The sequence below is a fragment of the Halyomorpha halys genome, unplaced genomic scaffold, assembly GCF_000696795.3.
Source record: "Halyomorpha halys isolate HHAL.00 unplaced genomic scaffold, Hhal_1.1 Scaffold2394.1, whole genome shotgun sequence".
In the NCBI taxonomy this organism is placed as follows: Eukaryota; Metazoa; Arthropoda; class Insecta; order Hemiptera; family Pentatomidae; genus Halyomorpha; species Halyomorpha halys.
In genome coordinates, this window is record NW_027112564.1 from 69,719 (window position 1) to 93,591 (window position 23,873).

Consider the following 23,873-nt stretch of genomic DNA (forward strand, 5'->3'; position numbering starts at 1 on the left):
TTCTATCACGTGGAAGTATCAGAATGATTGTGCTTTTTATTTATTTAATTTTTTATTAAGTATTATATATTTTATTCTATTTAATTTATTTATTTTTAAGTATGGTGTGAATGAGCTCTATGATCCCTATTACCATTGTCTATAAATTAAGACAGAATTTCATACAACATAAATATAAAATTAAAAAAAAAAAAAATATTGTTCCAGGAAAAACTGATATTTTGAACTAAAAGAAAAATGAATAAACTAGAAGATCCCTTCTCAGAGATAAAATGATTCCTCTAAAGTGATATTTTGGTCTAAAGTAGGTATATATCTTAGTGAGCTTCGGTTGGGTAATTTCATCTACTATAATGATCATTAACGGAAAACAATGTTTACTTTCATAGATTTATGTAGTTAGTAGTAAAAATTTGTACGCCCCTTCTCAATGAAAAAACTTAGTAGAAAAATATGATAAAAATAATCGGAAAGTAAATGAAGTTAATATTGCTATCACATGGAATCAGCTGCATTCCTGGATCTGTAAAAGATTCCCATCGAAAAAGAGTAATAATGTAAAAATGTTAGAAACGGGAATATTTTTACCTAATTAAAATAATTTTTATTGGCCCCCCAAAATTTTTAATTTCGTGCTCCTTCCTAAAATTTTTATCCCATCAATGGAGTAAAAGATTAAATTAGATATTTCGGAAATAGGAAGGGACTAAAATAGACGCGTAAGATAGATAGAGGAGGGATTGTTATTGACTGTGAAGGGAGATTGGCTGAATTGTAACAATTTTCCCCTGGTGTGTATATGTGCCGGCGGCGGCAATAACGAATGACTGATTGGGGGCGGGAATTTGAATTCAGGGGCGGGCAGTCGGTAATGGTCGGCGGGTGGTGATGAATATGCAGGTCCGCTGCCAATTGGCCGCTGGTCTCTAATGAAATCAACACTCTCCTCTCTCCTCGCTCCTAATCAGTCCGTCTCTAGCCATTTTAATTAATACTATAACCTCCCTCTCTCACTCTCTCTCTCACTCTTGGCCCCAATCTAACATCCCCTGTTGGCAAAATCTAAATTTTTCGATGAGGAAGAGATAAAAAAAAAATTAAACAAAAAAAATACCATTTAAATTTGCATGGGCTATCGAATCAGGCGATATCGTCATTTCTATAAAATTATAATTGATAAAGAAAAGAAGAAGATTTACTCACTTAATGTATCAGGAGAAAAGCCAGAAAATGGAGTTAGAAAAAACTATATAAATAAATAGGTACACGATTAATTAACTACTAACTAAACTTAAATTACCATTCATAATAATTAATTATTTTTTGTTTATTATATACCATTTTTATATAACTAATGATGGTAATATGCACAAATAGTAGCAATAAACACACACTATATAGCTTTATCTCGTCACTTGGTTCACGAATATTTCGTTTATATTTATGTGCGTTAATAAGAAGTTATATAAAACAAACGAGTACTCTTAATGACCATTAAAATTTGTATTACTATCAGGAACTGGTCTATGTATTCAGGGCAATATTAACAGAAGGAATGTTTTATCAGAAATCAACGATTGTTTTTTTTTTTTTAGAATATATATTTTCGAATATAAAATATAAATTTTTGCTCTTTAAATTTTCAAGTATCACATTTACTCAATGATTCTTCTTTTAATACAGCTATAAATTTAAATAAATATTAACAAAAAAAATCAAAAAATTCATCATGCTAAAATTATTTACACCACTTAAATAAATTTGATTTACTAACTTACGATACCATGACACAATTGTTTATATTCCGACTAAATTAAAATGAAAAAGACCAAAGTGAAGAGAAAAGTGCGTGCGTGCGTGTTAGCTATGAACTACGAGCATAGTCTTAAGAAAAAACTGGGTAAAAGTTTAAAACTTAAGATAAATTGTTTTTAAAGTTATGTTTTTGGACTTCCATAAAAATTGCAAACATATACATAATTTAAAAAAAAAATAAATTGAAACCGTATTTCTTAATTATACAACAATTTTATTTACCAAATCACATAAAATAAAAAATTCTAACCTTGAATTTTACGAGCTTCGGGTTATCACCAGCTAGTTTTGCAATTGACTGGTAATCGCCCTGTGCACATCTTACAATCCATTCTCTTGATTTTGTGTCGAACTAAAAATAAATGATACAATTTATAGTACTGCGTAAAATAAAAAAAGTAAAATAGAAAATTATGCCAATAGAAGATAGTTGTGATACATACTAATGTGACTCCATCCTCTTCATCTTTATCAGCCTGAAATGATAGAGAAAACAAGTTTAGAATACTATCAAGAGATAAATAATACATTGATGAATAAAAAAATAATATGAATTTGGTGAATGTCACAATTCTTCCTTGTTTAAGTGCAATAATTTATTTCATTCGTGAATATCTCCCATCTTCAGGTTGCTGATAAAAAATATTTTAAATATAAAATTATCTGGACATATGGAGTTGAGCTTTGGGGCTCCACTAAACCATCAAATTCCTCCGGAATCCAATCCTTACAGTGCAAAATCCTTCGTAAAATCCTTAATGCTCCTTACTTTGTCACAAATCAAGTCATCCATCAGGACCTTAATGTTCCAGATGTTGCCGATTTGGCCAGAACCAGATCCCACTCCTTCCATGATAAACTTCCCAACCACCCAAATCCACTTGTTTCTAACCTGGCTTTTCCTACATTACCTATAAATCCTCCTAGGTGTCTGAAAAGAAGATGGTCTCGAGATCTTCTCCTCTAGAAATGTTATTGGAGTTCTATCAGTGGATATATTCTCCACATGTTTGTATCATGTCACTATGTCACCTACAGCAAATTTACTAGTTGTATATATGTGCATACAGTTGTAAATAACAATAAATAAATTATTTAAAAAAAATATACAAAGTATAATTATCTCCTTATTTTGTCATTAGTGCTAATATTGAATCATATTGTGGTCATTTAATAAATAAAAAACAACTTTTTAATTATATTATTTCAAAAATTTTTTGAGACAAGGTAATATTTATTAAATAAATCAATTTTATATCCAAATTAGTCTCAACAATTTATTTATTCATTTGTCCAACGTTTCGGCCTTTCTAGCCATCTTCAGGGACATCTAAACATTTAACAGCTTATATTACAACTTCACTTTTAAACATTTACAATAACATTATTATTTACTATATAATATAAACATACCTTCAATATAAAAATCCTTCTCACATTAATTATTTTCTATTTACAGGCTATTCTGCCCAGGTCAATTTCATTATTTAAAGTTAAAACCTATTTGCCTGCAAATAGAAAATAATTAATGTGAGAAGGATTTTTATATTGAAGGTATGTTATATTATATAGTAAATAATAATTTATTGTAAATGTTTAAAAGTTAAGTTGTAATATAAGCTGTTAAATGTTTAGATGTCCCTGAAGATGGCTAGAAAGGCCGAAACGTTGGACAAATGAATAAATAAATTGTTGAGACTGATTTGGATATAAAATTGATTTATTTAATAAACAACTTTTTATATTATCAACAGTTATGCATTTTTAAAGAGAATAATTAGAAGGTAATTAATTATTCTCCTTAAAAATGCATAACAAAGTTTGTTTTATTAAATGACAACACTATGATTAAATATTAGCACTAATTACAAAATAAGGAGATAATTATACTTTATATTTAAAATATTTGTTATCAGCAACCTGAAGATGGGAGACATTCCCGAAACGTTGTTGTTGAAGTAGATGAAATAAATTATTACACTTAAACAAGGAAGAATTGTGTCATTCGCAAAATTCATATTAATTCTATAAACTCTTCCAGTAGAAGATTATTAATTAAATAAAAAAATATTTTGAAGTAGTACCAATAAAACTGAATAGATATGAAAATTTCAGAGAGTAAAAATATCGACTTCAAATCTGCATTTTGTTCATTAAAAAATGACATGCATTAAAAAAGAAGAAAACTTAATAGGTGTTGGTTCCTGAGCTTTGAGTGCAAATAGCTAATTACTTAGGTGCCCTGTAATTATAAGAGACCAGTAATCTAAGTGCAATATATCATTGTGACCGTTATTCAATTAAAATGCTTCTAAGAACTTTTTTGTGATAACTATGATTTATTGGGTCTATAATTTAATTTTTATTAATTCATTATTTTTTCATAAATAAATTCTACACCTGGATTATAATTTTAACTCCATATGGGGGAGTATGGCGAACTATGGAAAATCAATCTACTCACAATTAATTGAAATTTCACATTTTTACAGAATAAATAATTAAATGAAACTTACATAGCATTTTTTGGCCATTCAAGACCGCCAAAACAGAAACTACATTGAACAGTTCCAAAATAAACTGCGTTCTATCTAAAGAACCTAAACACAATACGTTATGGTTATAGGTTTAACATAGTCAAGAATTACTGTTTGTCGATTTATAAATAATTCATAGCCATAGTGCAATCAACGCAGCTGTTTTAGCCCAGTACACAATAGAAGCTAAATCAGTTCATTCGGCTTGAAACAAAACTAACACGTTTGTCAAATAGTTGTCAAGAATAACAACCATAAAATGTTATTACAATGAGGGTCGGATATGGTTCCAGCTGGCGACCACCTCGGACCGTAGTGGACATCCCAGCACAGTGGGCCGGGCGGTGATTGTCAACCGGCAAATAATGAACAAACCGCATACAGCCATCATATATATCTAGTGTGAACAAATAATTACGGGGTCATGGGCAGGAGTGTGTTTTATGGTCTTCAAAGAGTAAATGTAGTTCAGAGGTTGATACTTGACCAAAAATGCAGAACCTCGCCTATCTCGAAACATGACTTTTTAAATGGTTTAAAACAAAATACACGTTTTATTTTTCTTCAAAATTTAGAGTTCTCAATTTTAATTGAACATGTTTCAAACTTGCTCTCTATTTTCATAATTTACATTTTACTTACTGACATTTACAACGGTATAAAAAAAAATACATAAGTAACTGAGATAAATGTTTCAGAACACATGATAATCTTCAGGATTTCAATCATTGCTCTAAATTATAAGATCCAGAGGCCATTTTTTTTTTCAGACGCTTCAGAGGATTATCAGGGATTGTTAAGGATGACAGATTAAAAACAATTGGTAAGTATTCTAGAATAAAATGAATTATATCTATTTCATGTCAAATCTGCAATGGATGGGATGTTGAGGACTTTAAGAATGTTTATTTGTGATGTAATAAGGAGCAAGGATTTCAGGGATCATTTTGGATTGCAAGGATTGGATAAAGGAGGAATTTGATGGTTTAGTTTAAAAACGAGTAAAGTAGTTTTATATTAAAAGAAAAAAAAATAGTTCGGCTAAAACTACTAATTTCATTAATGGGTAGTTTTGTATGCTCTGTAAATGAGCAGGTTAACACAGTAGTCACCCGCGAGTTTTCGAAATACTTCATCGAGTTATTTAGAACATCTACGCAATTTTTTATCTATTTATAAATTAATCCTATTTATTGCCATGAGCAGCCCTTTTAATTCTAAAGTGACCTCTTCAAGACATATCAAGCATACTTAACAAGCACCCCGAGTTGACTGCCTAATGTGACGTAGGATACGATCCAGACAGACTGACGTTAAGGTTACCTCGACCGGACCCCTTGTTGCGCATCTTGATCCGGCAATATTAATCTAGCTCTCTAAATGTCTGCTCTGAGTGAGACGTACCAGATTGGAAAAGCCTCCATTAGTCATATACTCGGCTCCTTTTTCAATCACAACTGTCCTATCTCCTCATAAATCAAACCGCCTCTATTTTATATTCAATTCTTCCACAGCCTTCGGCTAGTATTTTTTGTCGCTTTTTTTTTTCAGTGGAGATAAACCAACAAGGAATCTGTAATGGGCATTGTACCAGCAGCATTATTATACTAGTTAAATATTGATTGTATAAATACTTTGAAACAATTAAATGCCTCAATGGTTTGAGGTGAGCCCAGAAAGCTAGTTTATATCTTGAATGAACGCAATTGAAATACAATTTTTTTTTGGCAGAACATTATTTATTTGACAGACGCTGTATGGACGATAATTGTATTTTACTCATCATTCTACCATGGATAACTATGAAATGATTAATCAAGATGTAGCAAGATAGTTGAAGATGTGTCAACATAAGTAAAAGTTTATAGTTGAACATCAAAAAATTAGAAGAAATAAGTGGATAATAAATAAAGGTTAAAAAAAAAAAATAGAACACTACTAAAATTTCTATATATTATCAATATTTTTACAAAAACAAGGGTGGCTTAGACAAATCCTGAATGTCAAGGTATTAAAAACCTCCCAGGTTACGATATGTTTAATGTGTAACAAATAAGAGTTCCACACATAGCATAGACCAGCGAAAGACTTGAAATTATGCAATCACTCCCTTAACAAAGAAATTTCCAATTTGAAAGAAAAAATATTTAACAAGAGCTGTAATAGAACTTGGTGGGGGAGGAAAGTTCTTGTATTAATGCGTAATGGGTTGTTCTAGTCATTAAAAAAAAAATGGACAGATGATCGACTGTTATATATCCGTAATGAAATATACATTCCTAAATGAAACGTTTTTCCTTTTCAGCTAAGAATTTTGAACAGTACAGTGTTTCAAGTTACCGATGAACCCGGGAAAGTACAAGAGGGTGAATAGACGCGGTTTGAGGAAGACAAATTGTTGTTGTATGAAAGGGCAGCAGGGCCTATACAAAGGGACGGCTAAGTTAATTAGTAATTATATTAGAGGATAGCCCCGGGTCAGCCAACAATTACCATGTTGTTGCGGGATGGACTCCCTTAATGAACTTCATTCACCACCAAATTTAGCCTTTAGTTCTTTCTCTTTAATTGATATTATTATATTAAAAAAAATACTAATGCTATTAAAAAATAGCAATCATTTCGGAAACTAAACAAGTTGGAACAAAATAATGTTTAAAGTGTATTATAACAGGAAAATTCATAAGACAAATTATTTTACAAGAGGTGAGGTTTAATACATAATTTAAGTTCCTAAATACGTAGAACGTTCTAATTTGGTCAACTAGCTTAGACACTGCAGAAATTTTTTAATAAAATTAGTCCTTAAGAGGGTCTTATTTTATGAAAATATTTTATGGAACAGTTTAAACTCATTCCGGCATAGATCTGTAATAGTACAATGATTTTATTCTTTGATAAACAAAATGTATCTAAAATCAAATCAAATTTTAATACATCCACCTTTTGTTTCAAGGCTTCAGATAACAGTTTTATGAAGCTAAAAAGCAATTGACCTCTCTAAATAACGATATCAGAAATATGAAAGCGGGTATATATTATGTCTAAGTTTTGGATCCCCCACCGTCTTGTTTTAAGATGGAGATGAAATTTACATTGATAATGTTTTATAATTAACCAAATCCATAATTGATAAAAATTTATATGTCTTTTTTTTTACTGTCTAAACATTAATTTTAAATATTAAATCTTAAAGTGGTTAAATAATAAGTAGAAGTTCAATTAGAATGGCCAACATTTGCCTTTATTACGAAAAAATATGACATGCATTAATTCTTGGAAATCTGTTAGGATCATGAGCGATATTTATTCATAGGGTAAACGAGGACGATGACTCTTCAGGAGGGAGGAGTACGGACAATGGGGTAAAAAGGTTCTCAAAGAAGGGTTCAGGCATCCGAGTTCCCCGCGAACAGCGTTCGCAGGGACGCAATTACTCACTGCCACATGATGCGGGAACAAAGGCACAAATAGGGTACTCGAGTAGGCACGGGTAAGGAAACTGTAACAGGGAGTCAGGCATTAATCACACAAAGGATCCTCAACAGGTCCTGTGCCCTTTGTGCCTTCTACAGCTGGCTTCGTTAGTCCGATGATGATGATGATGTTGATACTGCGGTGGGTATTAGGGTTAGGGAAACAGATGGAATAATGGAAAGAGCAATAAGATTCGCTTAGAGCAGAGCGGATGCAGATTAAACTGATCTAACATGAACCAACCGATAACGACTAAGAAAAAGAAGGAATGCGAGGAGTTATTTTGATTTTAAATAGAAAAAACATAATACCTATTCCATTAAACATTTTCCTCATCCAGCATATTCTTCGGCATGGAATGAACCACGGACTTGATATTATATTTAATATTTTGTTATTACTTGTGAGAGATGAAATGAAACCGTTAGTAAGTACAGCTTTAAAAGAAAGTTTCAGCTTTGATGAAGCAAATGTCTTCAGACTTGAGCATGCTTAAAGGAAGTTTTATATTTTAAGTTTTTAAGAGTTTAGCAAGCACTAAGCAACCTGGTAAAACTAAAATGGTTGTTGATGAATATGAAATCAATAATTTACATCACGTTATTCATCATTTCATACTCTTACTCTACGCTCTAGATTTCATCTATATATATTATAAATCCATGATTTAAATATAATTTCTTTATCCATAATTTCATCAACTTTGAAGATAACGATGCACTTATATTTGGCATTTTAAATAATAATAAATACAGTAGCTTGCAAAGAAATGAAAAAAAAAATCTTATTCCGAGAAGTCAATAATTGAAACTAGAGATGGTTCATAGATTTGTTGTTGTTTCAGTCATTCAAAATGAACCAACGAATGCAATTTGATATTTCATCTGCAAGGAAGCATGTTAATTTATATTTATTTCATCTAAATAATATAAATATGCAACTACATTCATTTACCACTAAATATTCAAAAATAGACAAAACAAATTTGACTAATGTACCTCAGTAACCTGATTCGTAAAGATGTTAATTAGCAGTTAAAAAAAAAAATCAAACAAAAATATGCCATAACATAAAATCCGGGCACCGATTATGAAAAATTTTACAACACATTTAGCAATTAAAACATTTCAAATACCACTGAAACTTAAGTAACAATAAAACATGCTAACAATAAGTGATCACACAAGTTACTGAATTTTGAAAAAATTTATAACTCGTAAGCCCTCTCAAAAACATGGATGAGTAAATTTATAGAAGTTCTTTAACACCTTCCACCGAAACCCCTTTCTGGTTTCTATGTGACATAATAAAAGCCAATCGTTTTCCCAATATTATCTACTTTTAATTTGGTACTCCAACTTTCATGTATTGGAACTAATTAGAACATTTTCACGGCTCTGTGCACAGCGTATAGTGTTATATAAGGTTGTAAGGTTTATCTGATATTCTTTTGTTTATAGGTTATACGTATCTTTATTTTTTAGTCCTGAAGAAGGCGTAGAAATTAAACTAAAATGTTGGTATTTTTTATTTTTTGACAAAAAAAACCAAAATCCTCAAAATTTAACCAAGAGTTAAGAATTTTTAAACAACACCAGATTATGGCAAAATAAAACTACTACTAAATTTTCATGGATACCTTGTTCATTTATAAATGAATCATTAATAGTTGAAAATATTAACTGTGAAAATTTAGTTGTAGTTTTATTTATAAACTAACCTTTTTCCCGCCACTGGAAACAGTTTCGTCTTAAAATATTTCAAGTTATAACTAAAGTCATATTGACTTCAAGGACATATCTCCAGGATATTAGACGTGCTTTAAAAGGTAACAGAATTGTCAGCTTTTACAATAACTGGTCACTTCATCTGTCAGCTCTTCCCAAAAGAAACCCACACAAACCAATGGTATAAGCCCAGGACAAATAAACAAGCAATGCCGAAAATAGACGATATAATGATTGGATGACCGATCCAAATGAAAAACCCCAAAATCCAGGAAAGAGAATAACTGATGAGGTCGGAAGCGACAGAGGGATAGGGCAAAGCCAGGCCGCGGTCGAATTGACACGTCCCACCCGGATCCGAAAAAACTCGGATATGCAAACTACAGTCCCTTGTATAATTGAAGTAGACCTTGTTTTTAGGCCAGCTTTTTCGTTTTTTCTTCGAAAGAGCGAGCTCTCACTCACCGTTTTCCACGAGTATGGTTTTTATAGCCGTTGCTTTGTTCAAACTTCATGAGTGTCATTTCAAAAACACTACATCAAAAGCTCCCCTCCGCTGCAACAAGATGAAATAGCAATGAAGCTGTGACGGTTTTAAAAAGTCCAGTGCAGTAAATATAAATGGAAATTCGGTGAAAATATTGAAACGCTTCTAGTTGAAATTTTTTTTTTTTTTTTAAATATGGTGCAATGTTTTGGGTTCATTTTTATTAAGTAATACGGTGCTGAAAATTCAGTTTAGGACAATCGAAAATAGCACATATACTTTTAAAAATAAGCTATATGAATTGAAAAACTTATTAACTATCTCTATATATAAAAGGGAATAGTTCAAATCTTTGGTTCGCAATAACCTTTTGAAATTCTGGACCTATTTAAATTAAACAATAATTTTGTTTTTCAAAAAGTTCCGTTTTTTGCATGTAGCTCAATTTTTTTTTTAATACAAAATTTTTGGGTTTGTGTTTAAATTTACAGTAAATCAAAACAACAATCATTGAAATATTATTAGCGAAGAAATCTAGAATTTTTGTAGGTTTTATTTGAAATTTGTTTACTTTTTATAATAAATTGAACTGAACAAATGCCCAATTTTTTTGGTTATAGCATCACCAAAGGAAAATAGGTTAAGATCAATAAAATACAAAAACTGGGATAAAATAATATAACATACAAATAGCTCAGTAGAGCTCACAAATAACTATTATTTTCTTTAGTTTAGCTTTGATAATACGAGATCGACAACATTATTAGTAAAACATGCAGACGAAAAATGTAACCAATGTATGCTGCTTCAGCCCTTGTTGTTTTGAAGTAACGTCCCTTTGCAAATATATCATAACTTGATCTGTGGGGAATTTAGTAGCAACTTTAATTATTTTCCGTATATCATTTTAACATTAACTATTAATTATTCTCTTTTGTTATTATGAATTAATTATCGTCCAATTTTAAATTTGTTCTGCAATTATTTTATTTTAATAGCAGCCACTTGCTTCTACAGATAATTTTAATTTAACCCATGTAGTTAAAAAAAAAAATTTAATTTCCCATAATTATTCGTTGCGCATAATTAAATTTCTTGGACATATTAGTTTATTTATAATTTTTTTATAATCTTTAAAAAGGCTCTTTATTTTCTTCTGTTATTACTCTGATTAGTTATAAAAACTTTTTGTATCATACATCATAGCTATTTATATCACAGTTAATGTTTTGTTTTTCTAATTTAAAGAACTTTTTTACTGCTATTACATTTTACAGTTTCGAAGATATAACATGAAATTTTCGTATAAATGTACCTTTTAGGAGATATAGATGAAAACAGAAAATCGAGGTTTTGGAGTCCCCTCTTAAGCACAAGCAGAAAATTAGAGCAAACATTAATCAATTATTTTTACATACAAATAAAGAGATGAAGACAGTTTCTGACTTTCCGATATTTAATTAGCCCTCATCCCCTTTGTTTAATCAATATCGCTGGAATAAACGGCGGATGTTCGCCGCATTGGGAACTGATGCGATCCACCACAAAGATTCACACGCTGCGTCCAACCACCACGCGTCCACTGTTGGAAGGAGTTCGCAGCACCGTGAATCAGCGGCTTTAGGATAGTTCATGTGGCTGAGTTTTACTGATAATTATGTCCGTAAGCAAACAAATTTAAACTAATGAACTGTGATAAGCTAACTCATTTTACATAACTTATCTTAAGGTCGAAAAACGTCCTAACTATTTTATTACCAATTTTTTGCAAGTTTATTGCGCATCTCATGTCACATGTTGAGAATCAATCTGTTTTTCATTTCTATTTTTAGGTTATTTAATTGTTTTTCTTAAATTCTGAAATACCATTACTATATTTTTTCCAAGTCATATCACATTATCCTTAAACTGAATCAACTGAATTACATATTAAGGTCTTGTTGATTTTATAGTGGGTCATCCACAAGGTAAACGATTTTGTTTTCAAGATCCAGCGTCAGACACATTATTTGAAATACATTCTCTTTCCAATCCTTACCACTGCAACTAAGTACTATCTATCATTATTTTTCTTTAGAAAAATAAATTTAAATTGTTACAAAATTACTTTAGGAACTGAATCGAAACAATAAATTCAATCAGAGCACAGCTTGAAGTATTTGAAATTTACGTATAACTTGAAATTTGAAAGTTTAATGTTCTTAAATAGTAAAATCCTTCAATTCCGTTCATCGTGTCAAAGAACTAACGAAAAAAAAGTTTGTTTTTTTAAATTGCATAATACCAACCATTATTAAAACTTTACATATGGGGAATTATTTATGTCAATACGACAATGGAAACTTAACTTGGCTCATGAAATTTAGCAATAATGGAGCTTATTGTAAAGTGAACGGGTATTAAGATATTCGTTGCAAACACATCGGAGATTAGAATCAACAATGAATTGGTTATGGCATAAGAAATTAGAATACACAACCTGGAGCGAATCGATTCATTCACATACTTGGTAAGTATGGAATACTAATCAGGTGGAACAAATGAATAGGTAGCTTGCCGACGGTAAGTTCTGCATTTGTCCAGAAGGTGGACTAAACCAAATTCTTTAAATTTGAACCTAGTGTAAATATCCATATCAATCATTTCGATAGGAATAATCAGAACCACACAGAAGAATATATATAACAGGCAATTTTCAACACAAACTTCTCATCCAAAAATAAAGATTGAGTATTCATAGGTTAGGTCTAATCTAACACCATTATTAAGCTGAACCAGAATATAAAACCTACCAATATAATTTGATTTGAAAAAATTGCTTTCAATCCTTTTGAATTATAATCTATTATATAATATAATAACACTAATCAATGAGTTTAAATGGCACTATTAGTACAATCGCCGATTTAAACAACAGAAATTCGAGAACAAAGTTTATTATAAAGATAAACCATAAAACACGGTATGTGATCCATTTAGGAATCCTATCTATATCGTCACTACAAATAAGTGGAACGAAGCCTTTACCGCACATGGAAAAAGACGAAATAAAGGAATCACAATGAATGGTTACTGGAAGGGACAGATGCCAAGTTGCACAACTGCTCCCCTAATCGGAGTGCAATAAATCCCTTTGCCTATGGAACAACTTCCAGAAAATCCTTTTAGGCAGGCTGTTGGAGCCTTGAGACGATTTCTCATGGAACGAGGGCAAGCCGCGAACAAGAGTACATCCTCCTGGTATGTGTCCCCTGATAAGAGACAAATAAAAGAATAAACATACAAGGAAGCAGATATATTTATGTATTCCTAGGGGGGGCACCGTGTTACCCGGAGCTATAAATCAGGCAGTTTACACCACGGGGCGCCACTCAACCCCCTCCAGCGTCCCTTTTTTATATACCACCGTCCATCCACCGATACACAATCACTCTTGCAGTTATTTATCACGCCTATGAACAATGGATTACTTTTACTTCTTTTTTTTTTTTTTTTTTTAACATCCCTCAAAATAAGGCGATGAAGGTGCTTGATAGAATAATTGATGGGCAGAAACGTAATGATAAATTACTCAAATAAAAAAAAATGATAGCTTCTCATTCCAGAGTGATGTCTCTTTAACCTCCACTCAATGGGTGTGCAATTATCAGAAACATATAAAAGTATTATAACAATAAAAACATTTGAATGCGCAAATGAACTATACAATAAAACTCGTCTGCGTGTGTCAGTCGGCGATATTACTATTCATTCATAGACTAGTCATTAAAAAAAAGCCTACGAAGCTGAAAATTTTCTGGAAAATTGTAATCATTCACTTGAAAGAAAATTAAATTATTAAAAAAAAAATAAAATGAATGAGACCAGTATTATCAAAGATGGATACCAATTTTATCTTAATGAAAACATACAATAAAAATATAGTTACCACTCACTGACTGACTTATTGATACTAAATCTCAAAAACGAAAAGGCCTATGAAGCTGAAATCATCGAGGATAATAAATATCGCATACCCCATCACTGTTTCCGAGTTATTTGGGAAATTTGGGAGAATAAATAAATAATAAATTAAAGGTTAAATAAATAAATATCACGTTGAATGTGAGGAAAGGAAGAGGAAGTTGGAGAGGAGGAAGAGGTCGATTATAACCTTTGACAAAAAGGGATTTTCCACTAATACTATTATTTTATAAAATTTCTATTGCTACAACTCTTGACGGCTCAGAGGTTCACTACTTTTTAGGAAGTAATTTCTAGAACAACGGTTGGAGCAAGCAGGTGATATGTTCATGATCACTCTCAACTACTAGATTTTTCCCCAATTAAGGGTACTAACTTTATAAAGGCTGGAACCCCGCTGGGCTCCTGAACCCATAGGGTTGACTCACGGCTATAGTAACAGGATAAAAAATTATCTGCTACAGGTGAATTTCCATCCGGGTCCTTGGAGTTGGTAGCACAGTGCCTTACTTACTGAGTACTATTTAAAAATACTGAACAGAACAGTAAAAGAACAGACCAGGTGTTTAAAGAACAAAAATAAGGCAGGAAAAACGGAAAAAAGACAAACCCACAATGAATAAACTAATTAGCGAAAAAAATTCCCTTCAATATTCAGACAGTGTATAATTTATAGAAACTTACTCGAACCAACGGCATAATCAGTGATAAAATAAAGATCCTCAGTGCGATGGATGTTGTTCTTATCTTCTTCTCTTCTCCGTAAGTGCCTTTCAGCGTGGAGGAGCCTCTAACCATTTGGTGCACATATCTCGGTCTATGGTAAGCATCTTCATCTGAGCTAGCGTTTTCCTCTTTCCAGAAGTAGTCGTTGGATATGCTCCATATAGCTCCTTCTAGGTCTGCCTCGTGGTCTTTTACCAGTTGGCTTCGCCTCCATACATTTTCTATCTTCCCTCATTCTACAGGCGTGGACACGATGGTAGTAGTACGGACATACGATGGTATGGACTACCATCGTAGCTGTCAGTGTTTAATCACTGATTTCACTGAGGGGAACTGATGTTCTTCTCTTATGCTTTTATTCCTTATCCTGTCTCTCCTAGTTTTGCACAATATTCTCCGCAAAAATCGCATTCCAGCAGCCGTAATACAGCTCATGTGCTTGCCTTGGGTGACTCAACTTTTACTGCCATATAATAGTGTTGGAAGATATATTGCTTTAAAGATATGGAGCTTGATGTCCTTACCTATCTCTCTCTTACCCACAATAGTATTGCACATCTTGTAGTAAATACTATTTGCTTTATTTATCCTATTGGACACTTCTTGGCCTATTTTACTAGATTTATTGAAATTTGTTTCAAGGTATAGTCTACAAGTTTCAAATACTTCATCATTGCACACCATTCATACATTGTCCACGTCCACTTTATCACAGTCATAATCTAGCTATTGTTGCAATTAATACTCATTCCTTTGCGAGCGAGTTCTTCTTGACATTCTATAATGGCCTGTTGCAATTTATTCTCAGAGTCTGTCACCAGAACGAAATCGTCTCCATATAGAAACGCCTGTACTAGTACCGTACTCATGTTCCACATACCGATTACAGTCCAATCAGTTCTTCTCCTGCATATTTTGTAGATTTCATCCATAAAGACAATATACAATAATGGACTGAGTCTATATCCTTGTTGTATGTAGTTCCACTAGATGGATTCGAATAGACGTTACAATAAATCATTACAAATGTAATTTTTTTTTTTTTTTTGAAATTGATAGATTTATTTATTGATAGATATTACAATCTGCCACACAGTTGTGGGCAATAGGTAATATAACAAATGTAATTAACACAAAAATAAATATATATCTAAAAACATAAGCTTTATCTACATTTAGACTTTCAGCATCAAACTAAGACAGAATAAATAATTACAAAAACCACAGATAACGACAAAGGTGCGTGAATGTAGACATTAGTCGAAAAAAAGAAGAGGAAGCGAGACAAGATGAAGAGAGTAAAAAGCAGAACAACTAAATCATTCCTAGCCACTTCCGGAGAGCTATGATTGATATGGCACAATTACCGGCTGCAGGCTTCCGTTAGATTTATTAGTTGACTGCTGGGAGAGCCTATTTACCACACGCGGGGGGCGCTCCTAAGGGCTGCAGGAATAGATGCCTTTGCTTTTTATGGATTGTTCAAAAAATGGACCTTGTATGTTTTAGAGTATTGGTAAGGGGAGGTTAGGGCACATGGAATCACTGATTTCCATGAATTTTTTTTAGTGATAATATGTCGTAGAATATTAGACACGTGTCTGAGGTTTCTTACCAATAGTAATTATATATCAATCGTTTAGATTTTTCTTAAGGAACAATAGAAATGGATTGTTTATCGTATTAAATGAGGTTTACAATATGTAAAAAAATAATAATAATTCAAAAGACGTATCTAGTAAATTAGACCAAAAATATGTACGTATGGTAAAATCAAAACAAATTTAAGTCCATTAACCTAAATAAGCCTTTATTAACTTTTTAAATTATTTTATCAATTTATTAATGAAATTTCAAAAACTGCTAAGCAAGGATTGACTAAGAAGTCAATAATTTCAATACATAATAGGCGTCATTGATGTATTGAATTTTTACTAACACTGAAGTTTCCATTTAAATCGTTTGTTGACTATAATGAAAATAATGTATGGTTTAGAATATATCGTTGTTTATTTTTACTAATCCTTCAGTTAATTATGTATTTATTATATCAACCTTTTATTTTCTGAATTGCAATACTGGAAATGTGAAGGCAGAAGCCATGGAAATCTGCGCTTCAGAAGCTGAAAATGTGATGGTACGTTGTAAAACAACAGTGTTTTGGTTCTATATAATTCATATAACAGCCTTCGAGAAGAGCTTTGTGCTAGCTGGAGTAATGGGAATGCACTGACTCTGAGCTGTAAAGAGGACAACTAGAATTAATAAACAGAATTTTAAATACTTTTTTTTTTCTATCGGTTATAAAAAAATCAAATCAATGCTCCGGCCCATAGTTCACGAGTATTAAAAGGAAAATTCTCAGAAAAGGAGGATATTTGCAACTTGCCACAACTTCCTCAGAGCACTGACATCTGACATTTTCGTTAGTAGGTTAAAGTAATTGACAATGAAGAATTATGTTTGCAACGATAATTTTAGGGTGTATATTTTATACTCCCAAGCTAAACTAGTTGCAGGTTTACTGTAGTGTGGAAAAGTGGAAAGATAAATATTAACAGTTTTCATGGATTCAAAATACGAATTTTATAGCTTTACATTTCATAAGGATACCACTGCATTACTGAGAGGACCTTATTTTTAGTCCTGCCTGTACCAATCAGAAAACTGTTTTTAACTCCGTAGCATCATACAAGATTGAAAACACAGGAAACAGCTCGTCGATTCTGACTATTAAAACACTTACCAGAGAACCGGTCTAAACTTCCAACTAATTACAAAATACTCATTCATATTAATACAATAAGGCCAATCTGGACTTATAGAGTTGAACTTTAGGGATCCGCTAAACTATCGAATTCCCCTCGTATCCAATCCTTACAATCCAAAATCCTTAATGTTCCTTACATTGCAACAGATCAAAACAGGATATCAATGTACCATATGTTGCCGATTTGGCCGGAACCACATACCAATCCTTTCATGATTACTTCCCAACAACCCAAACCCACTTGCTTGTTTCTAACCTTGCTTCTCCGTTGATCACAGAACTGAGGGAATAAAAACCTGTCAATACTTAACAGCCCTCGCTTTTTACCCATTAAAACTACTATGGAAACATATAAAACTAAGATGGAACGAATTTCCATGCGTCATCTTACTCAATGTAATAAATTATGCCTAACGTTTAACATCATAAACTTTCAACTTTTAATGTTTAACACATTTATGAATAGACAAGTTTAGTTGTACCGCAGAGCCGACATGGGGTAACCCGCTATAGTTGGGATTGGAGATAAGGGCGGGGTTAAGCGGTAGGAAATATTCAGTAAGTCCCGGAGTGCTTTAGCTGATCCGGGGCCTGGTCTCCGCACTTCGTCGCTAATCAAGTTACCCTCCGCCTGTCGAATATTTTAAAGCCCTCCCGAGTCTATGGTCGCTTCCATAGCCAACCGCTCCCGTAACATAACAACACGCTTTAGAACTTGATTATTCACTTTTAAATTCGATATCAAAGATAAATATTTATCGATTCGATTATTCAATATAATAATTCATTAACCTTTAAGGTTTTCTGGTACATTAAAGCAATTACTAATTATCTTATTATAGTTAAAAAATAAAGAATACTGAATGTAATGAACTATTTAAATATTTGATCAAGTGAGGCCCCCTCTTCTTTCCAAAAAAACAGGAAATTTTTAAACTTAAACACAATAACAGCAATAAAGTTATTTAAATAAATAGAAGTAAAGAAAAGTAATAAATTATGCCCTTCGCCCTTCAGCGTCAAAGATTGGATACCAGTCGAAATGTTGCGCAGTACACAAATAGCAATAATTTTCAGGTATCAATTAACAGCCTCGTCAGTAAAGAAATACAACAAGCTATCTTATAAGTAATAAAACATGCAGAAGAATAGAAAGTATAAACAGAAAATGACAAGATACGAAAAACCGTATCTTATTTTCGATAAATGAACACTATAAGTCTAAACAGAAATTAATTTTTTTTTTTTCATTGAAATTTACAATTGTATTAAATAAAAATATTGGGTTCCATTAACATTTCTAGAGTACATCTCCAGGTCTTCTTTTCAAAAGCCTATGGGGATTATTAGGAATTAATGGGAAAGCAAGGAAAGAAACAAGTCGGTTTGGATAATAAGGGAGTTAAATATTTGGTTAGGGAAGGACTGATATTTCATTCTGGTTAAATTGGCAAAAAACAGGACATTGAGGTGATTATGGATGACTTTATTTGCGATAAAGTAAGGAACATTGAATATTTTAGGCTAAGGATAAGAGGAATTCAATGGTTTCAGTAGAACCCGAAAGTTCATCCCCGTAAGTCCAAATTATAGCGATGTAAATGAGTCACATTTAATTAATGGAAAGTATAGACAGTTTTGTAATAGTTGAAATCAATGAGCAGCTTCCAGTTTTTAAAGTTTTATCGGTTTACATATTGGGGGACAGAGCTGAAATAGATTTGAATCTCAGCTATATAAACTGAAAGGATGGGACCAAGGAAACTACCCTGAGGTACACCAGCAAACTGGGAAAAGAACAATGAATAAGAACTATTGTGATTCACTATGAAAAATCTATTAGTGAGATAGGAATAGATAATGAGAAACTATGTGAGTGATACAAATTTACGGATTTTATGTAGCATTCCCGGGTACTAGACTCGATCAAATTATGAATTTTACTGCGTATCAATTTAAACGAAAAGCTACTATTAACATGTAAAATGGGTAAAAACAAATCGCGAAGTTAAAACGTAATTACTTTATAACTTATTACGAATATTATTATTATTAATTTTTATTACCAAAACTGCAATTCAGGTCACATTACAAAAACGTAGTGAAGTAAACTGTTCAGTATATGTGCCCTTTTAACAGAATGAGGCGATTTTGAGACCGCTTCAGACAAGCTGAATGAAATCGGGGATACTCTCTTATAGGAATACTTAAATGAACATTTAAACAAAAATATTTTATTTATGGGAAAAAAATAACAAAGAAGCTACGAGAGGAAGTAGAAATATCTCTTGCCGTCGAATTCACAGGAGAGTACACCATGATGTAGATGGTGAGAAGAGAAAAGCTTATCTAAAATATCCTCTTTTCCTGAAGCGCTTTATCGGAAATGGTTATAAAAATGAAAAAAAAAAACTGTGACCAAGGTACAAAAATTCAACAATAATTTGAACACTATGTTTAACAACAAAGTCAGCATCTCGATACAGCAGATGTTCGGGCATTCACATATCCATCGAATTTCCTTCCAGATTGAATGATTTGAGATATTAGTAGGTGTTTCGTACAGCTGGGAAAAGCGTGAAATAAACTGAGATAAAGCAAAACAAAAAAAAAATCAGCTGTGGCCGTAAATATTCGAAAGAAAGTGCCCAACTAAAATGCTATTGTCACACATTTTAGCCTAATACCTCAACAAATATTTAATCAGAGACATCATTTTTTTGAGACAACTAGATTTATGCTGCTTTGGTAATATTCGAACCGCGGCAGAATTTTACCAAATCTTGAAGTTGGAAGATCGTACTTGGCCAGAGCAGAGCCATAAAATACAGATGTAATTTCAAAGAAATATTTCACTTCCAGATACAGTTTTTGACTACAAATTATTTTTTTTTTAAATTAAAAAGTCTTTGATGGGGCTCCAGAAAAAGTTTGGACATCATAAGTGCCCCCTTCTGTGATAATTACATAAATTATGACCATACATTTGCCACCCAGCATTCCCAGTATCATCTATACGCAGTCGCGCTGCGCTATACGCTTCCATCCTCATGACGCCTCAAATCCCCTTCTAATACTACAAGAAGACATCGATAGTACAAGCACTTCAGAAATACACAGTAAACTTACGTTAAATGCAGAAAAGACCAAAGCTATTATAATTGGATCTCCTTCACTCCTTAAATCCCAGTACCCCCAACCTTATCCTAAACAATACTTCTATCTCATTCCATAATTCAGTCAAAAATTTGGTGTCACTTTTGGTCAAAGTTTATCTTGGAAATCACTCATTGCCCAAATTTCCAACCGAACTATAGCTACCCTGAAGCTATTCGATACAATCCTTTATCTCCTTCCACTAACATGCTATAAACAATGTTGACAAATCCTTAGAACAATAAATGGAGGCAAGACATTGCAATTAAAATATTACATGCATTTTTATAGCAGTAATTTAAACGATATAGATCGAGAGTATTGCAAGAAAAACGAGAACGGTTACTGAATATTTGTATGGATACATAAAAAAAAAACACTAGATGTTAAAACATAGAATTTTTTTAAAAATATGTAAACCACATGGTGACAAGGGAAAAAAATCACCTTGTAAGTATGAAACCTGTTTTTTTAAAACTACGTTTTCATAAATACTTTATAACAGCTAAAATTGAAAAACAATGTTTCCTAGCTAATTTTATTGTAGTGTTACAAAGTCACCTTATCCGGCACAATCTAGGCATGAGACTTCTAGGTCCCTCCATCATTATCCATATTTCTCGCCAGATCGTAGATTCGCAAGAACATTGTTGATCAGTGGAACATTCTTCAGGATCTAGCGATTCCAATTCCATGGGGGGATCGGGCATGAGTTCGATAATCGAGTTATCGGGATATGTTTCCGGAATATTGACATTAAGTATAGGGAAATGGTCAGGAATTAAAGGCCTTTCTAATTCCTCAAGCTTTTTTATAAAATATTCAGCCTCACTAGATTTCCGGGCTGAAAGGTTCTTATCGGTGTCATTATACATTGTGGAAATCCATTATCTTCCAAGGCGAATAGTTTGAATTCTTTTCTTCTTCATTTATATTTTATCGTTGTTTGAAATAAAAACCGAAATGAAAAAAACATCTAGGGCTTGGAAAAGCATCATTCTTTGAATTGGAAGTGTTTAAGGACATGGTCTGCTATTCAACTGGATTCGAATAATAATGTGTTAAGCCCACCATATTTATTAGAAATTTTCATAGTTTAACTTTTTTTAAATTCAGAAAGATGACGAGAATCAGCTAGGAAGTAAACATATCGTAGTCCATTAAAACATGGTAGAAATAACATATTTTTATTCCAAAAGATTGAAAACATATGATTAGTTAACAAATTAAATATTCTAAATGAAGTCTCTCAGCCCTTTTATTCCTGAGTGATAAATTATTAATAATTTCCAGTATCTGAAGTAAATTCAATTAGTTTATTTCAGCCCATAAGGAAATTTTTCGTTCAATAGTTCTCTTTAAAATTATGGATAATCAAAAATATAGACAATTGGAATTGAAGAGTTTCAACTCAACAGTTAAAATTGAAATTACAATATCATTAATTAATCCCAATAAAAAGGGTAAATATATAATGAAAACTGGGTGTTTAAAAAAAAATTATGAGTAATAATTGTTAAATTTTTATTAAATTGTAATAAAATATATACGAAGCAAATGAATCATATCCGTGATGTCTTTTATATTAATTCGTTTTATTAAAACTTGATAAAAATTAAAAATTGCAAGTTTCTCTCTCAAAGACCTCAATTTATTTTGTTATCTGTTAGTTTTTAAGAGTTTCTTCTAACATTATCTTGGGCATTATTATGGGCAGAAATTGAAGAAAATTTCATCTACTTCAAATTAGTTCTAAACTATTGTAGACGAACATTTTGACGATGTTTCACACAATAAAAGAGAATTACGACAATTTTTGAATTTTGGGAGAAAAGAGAACTTCATTATTTCATATTATTAAAAAGGCAAAACGTCAAGATATTCTGTCAGTTTTGAAGTTTATTAACAATCGAAATAAGTGTGTAAATAAAATCAGAAATACCTTTGAAGTTTTAATAAAAGTACTGAATAATAACTAACAAATGATGGCTTCGGTTATCATTTGATGTATAGACACAAAATTTATAATTTTGTTCAGCTGACCTGAGTTATTTAAAAGAAACATCAAAATACTTTATAATAAAGTGTATAATTGCATGCATACAGACAACAAAATTAGAATAAAATAGAATTGTTTAATAAACATGAAAAAAAAAATGATAATTCAATGAAAATAAATAAATAAAATGAAAACCTTCTCCTGTCTTTTCTTGTTATGGATCGTCGCCTTGTGAAGTGCTCCTTCAGACGCCATGCGATCGAACTTCTGACTCCTTTCTTTCACACTGATTTTACCGTCTTCGACGTTTTCCTGTCAACCAACCAAAAAACACTTTCACTATCAATCCATTAAAACCAAATGTCAAATGAAGTTTGGAGGGTGTAAAAGATAAAAAAAAAACAATCCAAATATATCTGAACTCACTAAAAAGGTATCGGACACACAAACGCTTTCATTTTAAAACATTCAGTTTCCTACCCTTAAGCCCCGATTAAAGTTCCAAATTTTTTTTTTTACCCTATGGGGATTCCGAAATTCGAGAGGACATCGGAAGTGAGAGATTTCCCTTCGCTATGTGAGGTTTCTATGTAGGCCCAACAGTGAGCAAACAACGGAGAGTGACACTCTTGCCCAGGCGAACCAAACTGCTTCGTAATCAACTAACGCGTCGATAGCTGCTTCCGTTCGATAACAGCTTTCAGATCTCGGCATTTGTATTTAGATTGCGATATGGAATTTACAAGGATTTTATCTTTATGCGTTTGTTTATGTTCCATAACTAGGAAGGCCGTGACCGAATGATTTAACTGCTCGGACGACCTTGGCAAAATAAAAAACCCATTGCATAATCTCACAATCTATTAATAGGTCGTCAAAATAGTCGAAAGGCTTTCTATCTCCTTCCTTGTGTTTCACCTTGTTTGCGGGAGCCGTTAGCCGGAAATGAACTAATTTGATAACCGAATCGACTAATGAAACCAGATGATAATGTCATAGATGGAACAACGACCGAAAATATATTAGTCATTAAATCAAAAAAAGATAATATACATTAGAACGGTATTCGTACCATAATCATAGTATTTGAATGCAACAAGTGACAGATTATTTAACACAAAAACTTTATAAAGTTACATAAGTAACAATATTTTAGACATTTACAATGTTTTACGTGCTACATTACATACATCTAACAAACGGCAAAAAAAAAAAA

At 32.1% G+C, this 23,873-nt stretch overlaps 1 protein-coding gene across 1 annotated transcript in view; it reads right to left on the reverse strand.

Annotated features, from left to right (window-relative positions):
- Positions 1-2,065: 2,065 nt before the first annotated feature.
- The window catches only part of LOC106691476 (ankyrin repeat domain-containing protein SOWAHC), a gene marked incomplete at both ends in the record, with an annotated part of 27,081 nt that continues 5,273 nt past the window's right edge, over positions 2,066-23,873 (reverse strand). The window contains 3 exon segments of the mRNA XM_014437263.3: positions 2,066-2,167; positions 2,259-2,291; positions 22,853-22,969. Coding sequence (XP_014292749.3) covers positions 2,066-2,167; positions 2,259-2,291; positions 22,853-22,969 — 252 coding nt within the window.